Source organism: Nicotiana tabacum, chromosome 4 (assembly GCF_000715075.1).
Source record: "Nicotiana tabacum cultivar K326 chromosome 4, ASM71507v2, whole genome shotgun sequence".
In the NCBI taxonomy this organism is placed as follows: Eukaryota; Viridiplantae; Streptophyta; class Magnoliopsida; order Solanales; family Solanaceae; genus Nicotiana; species Nicotiana tabacum.
This window is the reverse complement of record NC_134083.1, coordinates 122,426,854-122,442,158: the sequence shown is the minus strand read 5'-3', so window position 1 is coordinate 122,442,158 and position 15,305 is coordinate 122,426,854. Positions and strand designations below refer to the sequence as shown.

At 37.2% G+C, this 15,305-nt stretch overlaps 1 protein-coding gene and 1 long non-coding RNA gene across 2 annotated transcripts; one reads left to right on the top strand and one right to left on the bottom strand.

Annotated features, from left to right (window-relative positions):
• The first annotated feature begins 260 nt into the window (after positions 1-260).
• Positions 261-7,371, top strand: LOC107823401 (uncharacterized). The gene is made up of 2 exons (XR_001656626.2): positions 261-392; positions 6,008-7,371. It is a non-coding gene; the product is annotated as an uncharacterized LOC107823401 (long non-coding RNA).
• A 272-nt stretch (positions 7,372-7,643) lies between these two features.
• Positions 7,644-14,671, bottom strand: LOC107823402 (proteasome subunit alpha type-7). Its single transcript, XM_016650036.2, has 3 exons — positions 14,375-14,671; positions 9,562-9,976; positions 7,644-8,038 (listed from the first exon to the last, which is right to left on the bottom strand). The coding sequence occupies exons 1-3, from the start codon at positions 14,545-14,547 to the stop codon at positions 7,877-7,879; spliced, it is 750 nt and encodes a 249-aa protein (XP_016505522.1). The 5' UTR covers positions 14,548-14,671; the 3' UTR covers positions 7,644-7,876.
• Between the last annotated feature and the right edge of the window lie 634 nt (positions 14,672-15,305).

Below are 15,305 nucleotides of genomic sequence, written 5' to 3'. Positions count from 1 at the left end.
CTTATCCTTTTTTTTAAGCATAAAAGATATTTATTTATTTATAATAACTAGAGTACGAGCGGTAGCGAACTACCGTCATTACAAGTGCCTCGATGGGCTATAGTTATGCCTCTTAGGGCATTGTCATTACCTAAGTCAGCCAACTTACAACACAGAATGTTCGAAACTTTCCTTACCCAAACAAAACCTTCCTGATCTTTGTGATAGGCATCTATCACTGGTTCAGGAAGTAAAACAAAAGTACACAATTTATTATAGCCAGGCTATATAAGAGCTACCTTTGCCAAAAGATGTGCCACACTATTTCCTTCACGAAAGTTATGCTTCACCACGATCTCCCCCATTTGCATTGCCTTCTCTATTAACCACCTGCAGTCATAGATTAAATCATTGTAAGTTGGATAATCCTCATGTAGAAATCTAATAATCTCAGTGGCGTCTGTCTCCACTCCGATTGGGAACATTTTTTCCTTGATAATGTGTTGAAGTGCCTGCTGCAGTACTTGTAATTCTACTTGAATTGGCGTTGTTGCATGTGTTTTCTTGTGGTATCCCATTTTCCACTGGCCCTTGCTGTTTCGGATGGCTCCGCTAATTCCTCCCTGTAGGCTATCGCTTTTAAAGCACCATCAATATTGATTTTATACCAACCCTTTGGAGGAGCCTGCCAGTTCATGCTAATTATCTTTTAAAGTTATTAATAGTACGACTAGAAGTTAATAGTTTATATTCAATAGCTTGGTCAAAAATTCTTTTTATATTAATATGGTTATTGGTATTGTTTTGGTTATTATGGTTTCTATTGTTCCATATAGTCCACAAGGTGAATGGAAATAGATCTTCCCATGTTACGTACTTAATTTTTTATGTTGATATTGGCATTTTTGAGCCTGGCAACCCAGTGTGTTGTAGTTGTTTGAGGATTTATATTCCATCCCATTAATTCCCAATATGATTTTGCAATGTTACATTTCCAGAAGATATGGGCTATTGTTGTGTTCTTGCATATTGGGCAATTGGGGTCAATATTAACACCAATTTTACTAAGGTAAGCCCTACTTGAAAGTCTGCTATGGTAGCATTTCCACATAAAGAACTAAATTTTGTTGGGGCATTTTAAGTCCCATATCCAATTGAAGTTGTTGTTAGGGGAAACTTGATCGTCAATTAACTTGTAGCAAGAACTTGTAGAAAATATGCCACTAGGATTTATACTCCATAGGAGATTATTGGGAGATCTAACATGCTTGTTAGGAGTTAGGGCATTAATGTTAGTGATAATGTTTTGAGGGAATTCAAAGGAGATTTTCCCCAGGTCCCAAGATCCTTTATCACAGATGTCTTTAATTCTCAAACTGCTCTCGTTCATTGTTAATGGGCCAGTAATATTGCTCCTAAGGTTGGTAATATTTGGAATCCAATTTGTGTCCCAAATGTTTGAATTAGAGTATTGATTTACTGTCCACCTAATGCCCTTGTTGCAAAAAGACCATCCTTTTAGGAGACTATTCTGTATGTGAACCACTCTTAGTGTTTTTAGTCTTCCCGTATTTACTAATTAGGACTTTTGCCCAAAGAGATGATGGGTTGTTAAGGATTCTCCAAGCCAGGCTGGTTAATAGAGCTAAGTTTTTTGACTTAGCTTTTTTAATACCTAGGCCACCCTGATCTTTAGTTCTAGTCCCACTTAATTAAGTGAAGTTTTTTCATTTCCACAGTAGTACCCCATAAGAAGTCCCTTTGTATTTTGTCTATTTCTTTTAGTGTTTTGTTAGGTAGAAGGGATGTTTGCATGAGGTGATTTGGAATGGAAGGTGCTTCTACCGGCCATGCTTAACCACCTAGCATTCCAATTGTTTAGCCTTGCTCTCATATTACCAATCAATAATTGATAATCCTTGTGCTTAGGTCTATTATTTAGTATTAAGAATCCTAAGTATATTCCAAAATTATTACTAATTCGTATATCAAAGATACTCGTAGCAAGGTTTTTGGTTGAGTCATTACAATTCTTGAAGACAATAAGCTTTGATTTTTCTCTATTGATATTCAGCCCATAATAGTTATAAAAACTTTCCATGCTCCTCCAAATTGTGTGAATTGTTTTTTTATTTACCTGCCCCATTAGAGTTAAATCATCTGCAAAGAATAGATGGGATAGGGGAAGGGGGCTTCTAGGATTTAATTTAATAGGATCCCAATTTCTTATGTCTACTTGATTATCAATATTTTTGGAGAGCATATCCATGCATAAGATGAATAAGTATGGGGACATGGGTCGCCTTGTCTTATGCCCCTTGTAGGGGTGAATTCTTTTGTTTTGTTTCCGTTTACTAGAATGATATTGTACTAGTAGTGATGCAGCTAAGAATTAGAGAAGAAATATTTGGAGGGAATTTAAAATATTTTAAAGTTTTGTAAATGTAAGACCATTCTAGTTTATCGAAAGCCTTTTTCAAATCAATCTTAAGGATTAAGCTCTGCCTGCCAATTGATGGGTTGAACTTCTTCATCACTTCGATAATGATAGCATTACCACTAGCCCGCCTATTTTTTATAAAGCTAGATTGTTTTATGTTGATTAGATGTTGTAGGAAGAGCTTGATTCGATTGGCAATGATTTTTGTTATAACCTTGTAGATGGTGTTACAAAGGCTAATAGTCCGAAAGTTCTTAAGATTGTTTGCATTATTGAATTTGGGGATTAGGCATAGGTAAGTGTTATTGATGTCTGGTGGCATTGTTTTTGTTTGAAAAATGTTTTGGCACAAATTTATGACCTTGCTTCCTATAATGTGCCAATATTTTTGGAAGAAAAAATGATGCAACACGTCCGGACCTGGGGCTTTGTATGGTTTAAAGGAGAAGAGAGAATTTCTTATTTCATGATTTCTTAAGGGATTATCAAGGCTCGAGAGGTCAAGATTATGAAAGCTTTCCTTGTCACTTTTGATAATCGGCCAATCAGTTTTTACATGGGAGGTTATAAAAATGTTTAAGAAATAATTCCTTGTATGGTTCATTAGAGAAATTTGGTCATCTATCCAATTCCCATAATCATCTTTGAAGAAGACAATGTTGTTTTTCCTTCTTCTGTTAGAAGCCTTAATATGAAATATTTTTGTATTAACATCGCCATCGTTTAGCCAAGTTACCCTAGATCTTAATTTCCAATAGTCTTCCTCCTGTTTCAGGATGGTATTATAATCTTCAATCAGGGGCGGCTCTAAGGCTTTGGGTAGTGAGGCTATTGCCTTAGGCCCCCAAATTTTGAAGGCCCCCAAATTTATTTTAAATTCTTATTATTATTGTTACTATTATATATTATATAATTTATATAAATAATTAGAATAAAAAAAGTGTTACAGTATATTTTTTGTTACTTGATTGAGGTTATTTTATACAATAGATTTATAAATCATGATAATTTTCTTCCCTTATTAATTAGTATATTTGACAAGAGTGGGTTGCTCTAGTGGTGAGCACTCTCCACTTCCAACCAAGAGATTGTGAGTTCGAGTCACCCCAAGAGCAAGGTGGGGAGTTCTTGGAGAGAGGGAGCCAAGGGTCTATTGAAAATAGCTTCTCTACTCCAGGGTAGGGGTAAGGTCTACGTACAAACTACCCTCCCCAGATCCCACTAGTGGGATTATACTGGGATTAAGGGCCTTCGAATATGGTTTCGCCTTAGGCCCCGAGATCTGTTGAGCCGCCCCTGTCTTCAATGAGCGTTTGTTCAAGATTCCTAAGGTAGTTGCTAGTGTCATAACTAGGGGAATTCTGGATTCCATCGATTCTGCTTATAATTTTGCTTTTCTTGGCAAAGATATTGCCAAAAGTTTTCTTTTTCCATTCTATAACATTATTTTTAAAGAAATTTGTGCCTCCTATAAATGGTCTGTCTTGATTCATGTTAATTTTATTATTAAGATAGATAAGGATAGGATTATGGTCCGAATGAGTTTTGGGGAGGTGGGTTATGTTAACATTAGGAAACGCATTTAGCCAGTCCTCATTCGAATACACCATATCCAATCTTTCCATGATTAAACCATTTTTCCTTTTACGGTGGTTAGACCAAGTGTATTTACAGCCTTTAAACTTTAAGTCTACTAGGTTACAATAACTTAGGCATTCTATAAGAGAGTTGGCACGTCTTTGATTTATATGCCTACCACCAAAATTATCCATAGAGTCAATAATTTTATTAAAATCACCACCCATTAACCAAGGTCCTTTATAATTATTACTAATATTACTTGAGTTATTCCATAACAAATTCCTATCTAGTATGTCATTACTAGCATAAATTGCACTAAAAAGTCAAGCGAGTTGTATAGGTAATACCTCAATCGTTGCATGGATTTTCTGCCCCTTTCTAGTGAAGTTGTTGACGGTCACCATGTCATGGTTCCACAAGATAATTAAACCACCAGCTTGGCCAACAGCAGGGACTCCAATCATCTCAGTGAAGTTGAAATCCTCCGGAATGGGTGTGTGACTTGCCATTTTGGTTTCCAACAAAGCAACTAGGCATGGCCTATGGGTGTCCATTAGCTCTCTAAAGTTACTCCTAAAGTTGTCGTTATTAGCTCCTCTAACGTTCCATATTATAAAATTGTTTGGTTGGTTCATCATTGGGTTATTAATTAGGTTGTTGTTGGAATTCCTCCTGAGGGATTCTTCCCCACTGTAGGGTCCTGTGGGGGCCTTATGTCCAGTGAGCACTTGTAGAGTGCACTTGGCAGCTGAAGATAGATTTCATGTCTAGCATCTCCTTGAATATTAGTATTTTTACCTCGCTTAGGCTTAAAAATGCTACTGATGGTTCACCCAAGTGTTGCATGATGTCCTCTTCCTCCTCCTGAATTCCTTCCTGATTTTGCATGTTTGGTGGTTGAGCTTGATCTTCCATTGGATCTACTTGTGGAGCCATCGTTTGGTTTTCCCTGTGTTGTGCAGTCCATTGGGTGAAGATTGGATTCACTAATGTTAGTTCTCCGGTGCAAAGAAAGGGAGGTTTAGAGGTGGATTTTGTGGAATCTGTTGACTGGAGCTGCTTGGTATATTCCACATGTATTGCATGGTGTGAACTAGGTTTTGGTTCAAAGAGGGTGCAAGTGGTTGTAGGATGTTGTTCATCCACATTTGGTTTATATAGTTGTTCATTGTTAGGTTCATTCCCTCCGAGATTAGTTGTGCAAGATAGTGAGTATTTTGGATTATCAGTATGGATTCATGTCCATTGATCTACAGATTGAAGGAGATTGCATGGCCTAAGAGACCTAATTTCACCCACGATTGTGGTTGGTGATTCGGTGGATTTGGTGGCTGGGCATATATCACTGGATTGGAGGGGAAGTGAGGAGGTAGGGGTGGAAGATTGTTCATAGTTTGTTGTCGAGAGAAATGGCAAAGTTGGATGAACATGTACCTCTTTCTTAGTGTTACTGAAACTCTTGGCATTTTGGTGGTTTTCTTGTTTTATATTGAGGCTATTGTCTACGAAATTGGAAGAGATTGTAATGATGGGCTCTATTTGCATGGGATTTGAGGGGAGTAGCGTAAGGTTTTTATCCAAATCTTGCATGGATATGGCCTCTGCCACTTAGCTAGTATTATCTTCCATGTGTTGGATTTTTGGTTGGTTGGAAGAAGGTGTTTTGCATATTATTATTGGTTAAGTCAATAGTAGTAGGGTTATCATTATTGGTAGGGTAATTGAAGTACTCTTGGTGTGTCCGGTTGGTGCTTAGTAAGTTATTTTTCAAATTATTTTGGTTAAGCGTGGGATTAACTCTATTAGTGTGGCAAGCATTTTTTGCCACGTTACTGACACTTGTAATGTCTGTAATTTTTGGTTCATGCAAGTGTTTAGAGTCTTTAGTATTTTCATTTTCTTTTTTTTTCAAAACCATGTGCTCTTCATGTAGATTGTCAATACTGCTCCTATCATCAAGAAGTGGTTTTCCAATTAAAATTTTGTAATTATTTTGATTGTTAACAGGATTTGTGGACTGGATTTATTTTGAGTCCCTTCATAATAGGTGACTGGATATAGTGGGCTTTAGTGACTACTGTCCAGCTTGTTTTTGGTGTACTACTTTATGGTGAATTTCTGGATTATGGTGCCTAACTTACCTTGAAAAAGGTGCCTTGTTGATCATATATGTACTTCTGGGAAAATCCTTGAAAGCTCTTACTAAAGGAAAGGCATCATGTGCTATCAAAAAGCTTTATTTGTTACAAGGAGAAGTGAATGCTTTATTGATTCAACCTGGTGACGTACTAAAATGCTTCTTGTTATTAAAGCTCCTGTCAGTGATGTGGTTGTTATTTATATAGAGATTTGGATACATGGTCCTGATTATTGGATAAGCAGTGACCATAATGGTTTTCTAGCTTTCCATCAAGCAAAATTAGGATATGGTGAAGATCTCACTGATCTGAGGAAATTTGGTGGAAGGCAATTGACTTTTATTCCATATGTCTCTTGGTTTTTCTTGGTCCATTTGACAATTGATCATAGTTTAAGGTTGCAAAGGAGGAAAACTCATCTTTCTCAAGGTTGTTGGGTTGTGCTGCAACAACATATGCATGTAGCTGCTTTTCGTGCTTGGGTGATGTTGTTTCTTCTCTTGGAGAAGTATACTTATGGTGGCATAGTGCTCTACCTTGGAGAACATATTTAACATTTGTTGATGAGCGAATTGAAAATTCAAAGAGACACAATATCTCTCTGGACTTTTATCTTGGAAATGGAAATACTATTACTGGATCAGTTCGTGAGTTCACTAATGATGTCGTTGGGTTGTTTATTTCTGTTGTTATACATCTTGATAGTGATGGGTTTGATGATAATTTTGATTCCCTACTGTTGGTTCAAGATACTACTCTAACTGGTGGAATGGTAACTTACTCTTCTATGTATTATTCTGTCATATCTAGAGGTGGTAAGCTCACCAAGGCTGTTGATGTTAGTGTCAATCTTACCAGACTCATTCTTGCTGCCATCCATGGTATATTAGTTGCTGTTTTTGGAACTGTGAGTGACTTGGTTTGGGTTTTATGGCTTCACCGGTCCATATCTCCAACCTTGAGGACAAGGTTGTTTTAAGGGGGATGGATTGTTACGAATATGGTCTAAGTTTAGGGGTTTTTAAATGAAGATTTTTGGTTTTATTATGTGGTGTCCTTAGTTTATTTTATGTTAGTTGAATCCTGTTGTTATTCACATTTTAGTACCTAAAGATGTCCACTTTTGTTGGTCGACACGTGTCCAGTTTGTTAGGCTACTAGTTGTTTAATACCGTGTATTCCCTGTTTTGTTTAGTTATGTTGAATGAGAAATCAATTTTATCTTCCTGTTTTTCTCTGTTTTCTTTTCTTTGCTTTCTTAGTTCATTTCCATGACTATTCCTAATTGGGAATCACTACATCCGGCAGCTGTGAAGTACATATCTTCCATAAATATCATGTCGAAGCATTTTCGCTCGTGTTTCAGTAGTTACGACATTTCTTCTTTTCATGATATTTCCTTCTCTGCCAGATATACTTTATAACCTTTAGCTCTCGATCAGGCATTATTATAATTAAAAATACCATCAAAGTTTTGGTGCTGAAAAAGAAAGAACAAAAGAACTGTGGAACTACCACATTCCATAGCTAAACCATCAAGCAATGTAAACAAGTGCGTACATCTTAAGCAACATTTCATGACCAGTATATAATCAGTGATAGAAGATGACGACTCTCACTATAACAAAAAGTTTAGCCACAATACAGGTCTCGACTGACAACAAGATCAGTCTTTAGAAGTTGAATAGAGCAACCAGTAAAAATTCAGAAACATTTTCAAATAAGAATTTCGGCAGAACTAGGTTTCTTTTGGAAGAGCCTTTTTTGCAGCTTCTGCAGCTGCTTTCTCTGCCTCAATCTCAGCAACAACGGCATCAATCTCAGCTTCCTCAAGTTGCTTAAGCCCATGCTCTTTTGTCATGACAGCAACTTCAATATTCTTTCCGCCGCTCTCAACAACCTGGTGCAGGGAAGACAAATCAACTTTCAGCATAGTCTACCCAAAAGCACACATCCTAGGCGAAGAACTGCCTGAAGGACGCTATCACAATATTATTCAGTCAACAGTAATCCACTATAAACTACGTGAATGGGCTCAAGTCACACCTGTGAGTTAGGATACTTATATAAGAAAAATGTGACCTAAATGCTGATTTGTATTATTTACAACTTCAAGTTTGGACCAAACAAGCAAAAAGTATAAGCATATTTCAGCTGTTGCAGAGAAACTCTTGTTTCTTTTATTCCATAGCACCCAAAATATAGTTATCGGAATTGAGTTCCATATCTTCTAGTGGTTTTCTGTGTCTTCCAATCCCTCCAGTTGCAAAACACTTGTTCAATATCCCCTGGAAACACCATTTACTATTGTACAGATGTAAGAATATACTCTACAGTTCCCTGGCAGCTGAAATTGTACGAAACGGTGATTTACTGACTCTAATAAATCCTTTTCACATAGGTAGCATCTGTATTTAGGCTATATAGAAATCTAAATAAAATGATCTAGTGTGTAGTGTCCGGATGATATCACATCCTCCAAATTCTACAGAACTTTGCATGTTCGTATCTATGTTAGATCAGATAATACGCTTATATCCGTATCCGTGCCACACGATTTCTATCACTAATCTATTTCTTTTTATAAGTTTAAGAAAAATGATAAGTTCATTTGAAACTAATATATGTCTGAGTATCTTTGTTTTCACTGCTCCAACATTCTGAAATGATGTAAAGTCTCAGCATAGCACCTCTAAAAAAGTCAGCTCCCCTACCTAATTGTTGTCCAACATTCCGTAAGATAAGACATCCCGGAAAATCACGATAAACAAAAATTTAAATCAATATGACAGGCTGTCGGCTGTCGCAAAAGACACATTCTCCTAATTTCATGATATCTTCTTTCTCCTTGCTCTTCTTGACTTCGATTTGATATTCGTATTAGAAAGGAGTAGAGAGGGGTAATGATCCCCTATCTTCTGAGGATTTAATTTCAAATTGACATAAAGAAAAACAAGTTTATACTCCTATGTTGAAGAGAAGTAAATTAGATGTCAAACAACATACAGTATAACGCATTAGCAAATTATCTTTTAATGAGTAAACATTTTAATCAAAGCATCTACTTTTCGTTTGGATCACTTTGCATCATTATCTGAAGCACATGGCTTCAGCCATGAAGCGATAACCCCGCACTTTGCATCGCTTCATCACTTTAAGTAACGAAACGATTGTTTAATAACACTACGAAGATGAATAAAGACTATTTCTCCATAACAGATAAAGATAATCCTCGAGCTCAAGGACGTAGTTTTCCAATAAAAAGATCGACCTATCATATAACTTTTGTAGCCTTTTAGCTTCTAGGATCTATATCTTAGTTCAAGATCCCTCTTACTAACTCTTTGTCTAGCTAAAGAAAACAGCCGGAAAAAGGATGTTTGACAATAGCAGTAAACAAAAACCAAATGAGAGGTGACTTACTTCAAGCAAAGCACGTATTGCAAGTTTCACAGTTTCCTGGCCAGATGTTTCTTTGTAATTTTTCTCCAAGAACTCCCGGAGAGAGTTGGAGTTTCTCCCTGTTGCATTGGCTTTCCATGCTGAGAATGTTCCAGATGGATCTGTTTGATAAAGTGAAGGGACACCAGTGTAAGGATCAAAACCGATGATCAAGGTTGAAAGACCAAATGGCCTAACACCGCCACTTTGAGTGTACTTTTGCTGAAGACCAGCAATGTAACGTGTTATGTACTCAACGGTAACTGGATCCTCAACTGTAAGCCTATGACTCTGACACTCGATACGTGCCCGATTTACGAGGACTCGGGCATCTGCTTTCAGGCCAGCACAGGCCAAGGCAATATGATCATCTAGATTTACTATCTTTCTTACTGACCTGTAAAAAGAGATTAATCAGCAGGGCATTTCAAAGCAGGTGCAAAAATCAAGTAAATGTAAGACAGTCATTTCCAACATAATAGAAGCAACACAGCAATAGAATCAAAAGGACCTTCTGACCCATGAAAGCACACCTCAACTAAACAAGAACTTAATGAAAACCACCACATTTTACACACACAAAATATGAAAAAACGATCCTGACACCTAATTTTTCACCTATCAGTGCCGACTGCCGAGAGCCTTTTGCCAGCTCTGTATAAACTTCATTGGAACTGTGACTTTCAAAACTCACTTGGTTCCGCTTCTTACATGACCAACACAACATCTAAGCTGCTCTAGGAGCTTTAACTCCTCTCTATTCAGCGCTGCAGATTCTTTATCTTTCGCCATCCCTCCTCAAGATGGAAAAAAGAACTCAAAAGATATTACAACAACAACAAACCCAGTGTAATCCCACAAGTGGGGTCGGGGGAGGGTAGTGTGTACGCAGCCTTACCCCTACCTTGTGAAGGTAGAGAGGCTATTTCCAATAGACCCTCGGCTCAGGTTAAAAGGCATTGATATCAATAAATAAAACACTTTTTCAAATCTATAAGCCCTTCATAAACTCAACTGGTTCCCAACTGTTACATGTATACTGTTCTTTTCTATTTATGCTCCAATATTATTAAGCTAATCTCTTGCCAAATGAAAGGAAAGGATAATAAATCTCCAAATAGCAAATGTATTATTGAGAAACTAAAGACTGTTAAGCTTCTTCTAATTAAGTGTCAGAAGTGGGATTGGACTATTAGCTTTTTTGTGATAGCCTCTGCTATGCACTACCAAATCTACGTCCTAGGACATGGATTGATCCTGGTGACAATGAAGTTTTCCTTAATATAATGTAAATGTAAAAGAAGAGGCAATGACCAGTTCCCCTCACCAGATGAACGACACTATCTAACTATTTATTAAAGGTAAAGCGAAAATGAGCTAAGAAATGCAGTTTGGCCCTAACTTTGGCAGGACAATAAGATAAACTTGTTCAACCTTCCCCTACTTTTCTTTATACCTGAGAAACCCCGATGGCCAGTGGCATGCGATCTATGAATAATGAGCATGCATCCCTACTCTTCTCCACTCAAAAATATCAGGCTTTTGCTCTCGTTGCTAACAAATGTGTTGACAGTAGGTTCAGACAAGGGAGACCGGACATCTTATGCAAGTTGGATATAGAAAAAGCTTTTGATCATGTTAAATAGAAAGTTCATCCACAATCTTCTTTCTGATATGGGCTCCGCCCCTAAATAGATTAATTGGATTTCCCTTTTGTATATAAAGTTTTATTTTTAATCAACCCCCCCCCCCCCAAAACCCCCCCAAATTCAAAATTCTTTGCATCAAAAATAGGCTTAAGGCAATGGGTTCCTACTTCACCTTTCCTATTATTGTAATGGAAGGTCTGAGTATGATGATGAGTAAGGCAAAGATTGCCCAACAACTTAGATATCACCATATTTTGTATGCGGATGGTACTCTAATTTTGTGAAATGCAGAGCTCCAACAGGTTCTCTTTCTAAGGGTCATCCTCCTCTTTTTTGAAGCAGTGTCCCAGCTTCCAATAAATCATTCCAAAATCACCCTTTTTCCTATGAATGAATTTCTTGATACACACTTCTTGTATTCCAGGATGCAAAATTGATTCTCCACCAACCAAATTTATGGGACTTCCACTTGGGGTACATACAAAGTTTAATTCTATTTCCATTTAGGATGATGTCCTTGAGAGGTGTCAAAAGAGATTTTCAAACTGGAAAAGGCAATATCTCTACTTGGGGGAAGACTAGGTCGCATCAACAATTTATTGGGCTCTTTGCCTATACATTATGTCCCTATTCCCAATGTCAATTTCAGTTTCAAAAAGGCTTGACAAACTACATAGGGAGTTCCTATGGCTGGGGCTGAGTACTATCTAACTTGGTGAGCTCCATGTCTTCCACAGTTGAAATGGAGGGTTCAAACTCCATCAGTAGCGTAGCAACCCCTTCCCCTCTCTGATGCAATAAGAGAATATTTATAATAAAAAGTTCTCTATGGCTTGGAAACAGGGAAAAGAGATCCTTTAACTTGGTTAAATGGAGCACCATTATATTGACAAAAATCAAGTGGATTGGGGGTAACGGACAGTGTTGTAAATAGCGAGCGCTACAGCGCTAATAGCGTGTAGCGAGGCGAGGCGAGACAGCATCGCTATTTTGGTCTGTTGCGTTGCGAGGAAGAAAAGGCGAGCGCCTCTGCATGTGTAGCGAGAGGCGCTGCGAGGCGTCGCTTTTTGAATAAAACGGAAGAAAAGGCAGCATTAATATTAAAACACAAAATTAGGGCTTGGGTTTCACTTTTCTCCTTCTGCGACAAGCAGCGACCTTCTTCTCCTTCAGCGACCTTCGATCTTCTTCTTCTTCTTCCATCATCAGCCATCATTACGAGGTATGTTACTTTCTTTTCTTTTCTTCTTCTTCTCCTTTTTTCCTCTACTTTCTTCTTCCTCTATTTCAGCAGCGACTTCTTCTTCTTTTTTCTTTTTCTTCTTCTTTCTTCTTTCTTCAATCATTCAATGATCGGGTCTTTCTTCTTTCTTTCTTCATTTTTCTTCTTCTTTCTTTGCTGATTTCCAGAGGCAGTAGCCTTTTTTTTTGCTCTGTTTTTCTTCTTCTTTCTTTGCTGTTAGTTTCTTCATTTTCCTTCTTCTTTCTTTGCTGTTTTCCAGAGGCAGTAGCCTTTTTTTTTTGCTCTGTTTTTCTTCTTATTATTAATATATTATTGTTATTGAGTTTTTAGTTATATGTATATAATATTTTATGTTTTTGTATAAATTGTCGCTTCACATCAAAAAGGCGAGCGCTTCGCTGCACGCCTCTCGCCTCAGTGAAGCGGGCCCTCGTCGCTATTTGTCGCCGCACGCTATCCAAAACACTGGTAACGGATTTATTTGAAGAGTCACAAGAAAGTCTACTTTGTAAATAGCTTTGGAGGTTTAATTATTAAGGCACTGCCCTTTGGTAAACGGTTATTGAGACCACACATAGTTTCTTTAGTTCTTGGGTGTCTCGTACAACTCCCTCCTCTCTTGGGTTGGGAACCTTTTTAGCAAACTCAAAATTTGAAGTAGGTAATGGTGCGAAGATCAAATTTTAGTTGGACTCTTGGCTTGGTCATTTCCACTCAAGATACCTTCCCGGAGCCGTTTAGTTTGACTTCTAAGTTCTAACCGTGTAGCCAAAATTGCTGATGTCAAAGACGTTCATTTAGAAGAAGCATTAACGATTGGGAACTTGAGAGTTTTCTTAATTTTCTGAATGCTTGACAGCTTTCCTCCTCCCAAATCAACCCTGGATCTCCTAAGATGGAAAGGAAATTACAAGGTTATTTTTACAGTAAAAAGTTGTTATGCTTTGCTTGAAAATTCAGTCCCTATCCCTCAATGGCCCTGGAAAATTATATGAAGAATAAGGCAGAGGCACCATTCAAAGTGAATTGTTTCACGTGACTAGTAGCTAATGAGGCTTGTCTTATCCTAAAGAAGCTACAAAGAAGGGATATCCGCTGTGCAATAGATGTTGTCATTGCAAGGAGAAGGAAGAGGATATTAATCACCTGTCTATCTGCTGCAAATTCACAAAGCAGCTACGGAATTTGGTTTTTAACCATCATGGATCTTCATTGGTGAATGCCCACCTCTATCTTACAGCTACTTTAAGGTTGGCAAAGAAAGAATTTGCACAAGACATCCTTCTCTAACTGGAGCACCATTCCAGGTGCTATCAGGTGGGCCATTCCGAAGGAAAGGAGCAACAGATCTTTTGAGAGCAAAGAAGATTCTATACTTGTACTTGAGCACAATTGTATATTTTTGCCTAGGGTTTGGTGTAACATGGGTCCTTCAGATGTAAATGATAGTTGTGACATTGTAAATTTCCTTAGCTCATTATACAACTTGTAATGGCCTCTCTATTTTGTATGCAACTTTTTAGAGCATTTACTTTTTGATGGCCAATCGATAAAAATTACTCTTTATCCATCAAAAAGAAAGTTCCTAATTGAGTATGTGTGCACACTGGCACTTCACTAGCTGACAGAAGCTTTAGAGTTAAATTGTAAAACTTCCCCGATAATACATTGTAAGTAACTAGAATCGGAAAAGTATCGATTTGGAAAATCCAAAACCCTAAACCCTGTGCATTCATACATTAAATCATAGTATTGCAATTTTAGATCTTAAAACAAGATACAAATCAACAAATCATGCATATAACAGCAAGAATAATTATGGGATGGTACAATGGTACTCCGACTTAAGATATTAAATTCCCCTCAAAAGCATAAATGATTAATGAATAAAACGAAATGCTACCTAGAGTCCTGAAGCTTAGGGGTAGATTTCTTCTCAACGCCAAGGACAACGGTATCAGTACCGCGGACGCCGACGGCGGCATTACCTTTACGTACGGCTTCGAGAGCGTATTCTACTTGGAATAGATGGCCGTCCGGCGAGAAGACGGTGATGGCTCTATCGTATCTAGCCATTGTTGGTTGTTAATTGTGAAATGTGCAGCTAGGGTTTGAGACTTTTGAGGTTCCTCTGATCACTACTGATCAATCAAAAGAGAGCACAGAGAGATCTTGGTGAACAAGCTACATGGCAATTGAAAAGAAAAAGAAAAAGAAAAAGGCAACCATTCAGACGGCGTCGTAACGGCGATATTTCTTACTGTGACGAGATTATTTTCATGAATTGTTTTATATAGAGTAAGTGTTTTTTGCTTTAGAAACTTTTTATCCAGATCATTTTATTATGTACAGTTTGGATATTAAAACTAGGCAATGTGAGGATGAAGATAAAGCTTTTTATGTAACTTTTTAGTAGTATCAATTGGTACGAAAGACAAGTTATACAAGAATTATAATTAGCTATGGAAAGATTAGTAATGCATGAATTAATAATACAAAGATTATTTTTTTGAAAGATTTGTAATACACGAATTAACAATATATAATTAGCTATGAAGAGATTAGTAATACATGAATTAGTAAAACAAGGATTATCTTTTGGAGAGATTAGTAATACATATTGTTTGGAGAGATTAGTAATACATAATTAGTTATAGAGTGATTAATACAAAATTAATTATGGAGAGATTAGTAATAGAAGAATTATTTTTTGTTGGGTATTTGGTTAATTGCACTAAAATTAGACATACAAGATATCCTTAAACATATTTATTTACTTTCTATATACTAAAAAGTAATGAGTTTGCAATTATACCCTTAGATGTTTGACTTTT

Bases quoted from the DNA above. Each gene is read 5' to 3' on its own strand.
- LOC107823402 (XM_016650036.2), bottom strand. From the start codon at position 14,547: ATGGCTAGATACGATAGAGCCATCACCGTCTTCTCGCCGGACGGCCAT. The intron at 9,977-14,374 runs GTAGCATTTCGT...CTCTTTTTACAG, and splicing joins CCTAAGCTTCAGGACTCTAG to GTCAGTAAGAAAGATAGTAA. The intron at 8,039-9,561 runs GTAAGTCACCTC...TCCCTGCACCAG, and splicing joins CAATACGTGCTTTGCTTGAA to GTTGTTGAGAGCGGCGGAAA.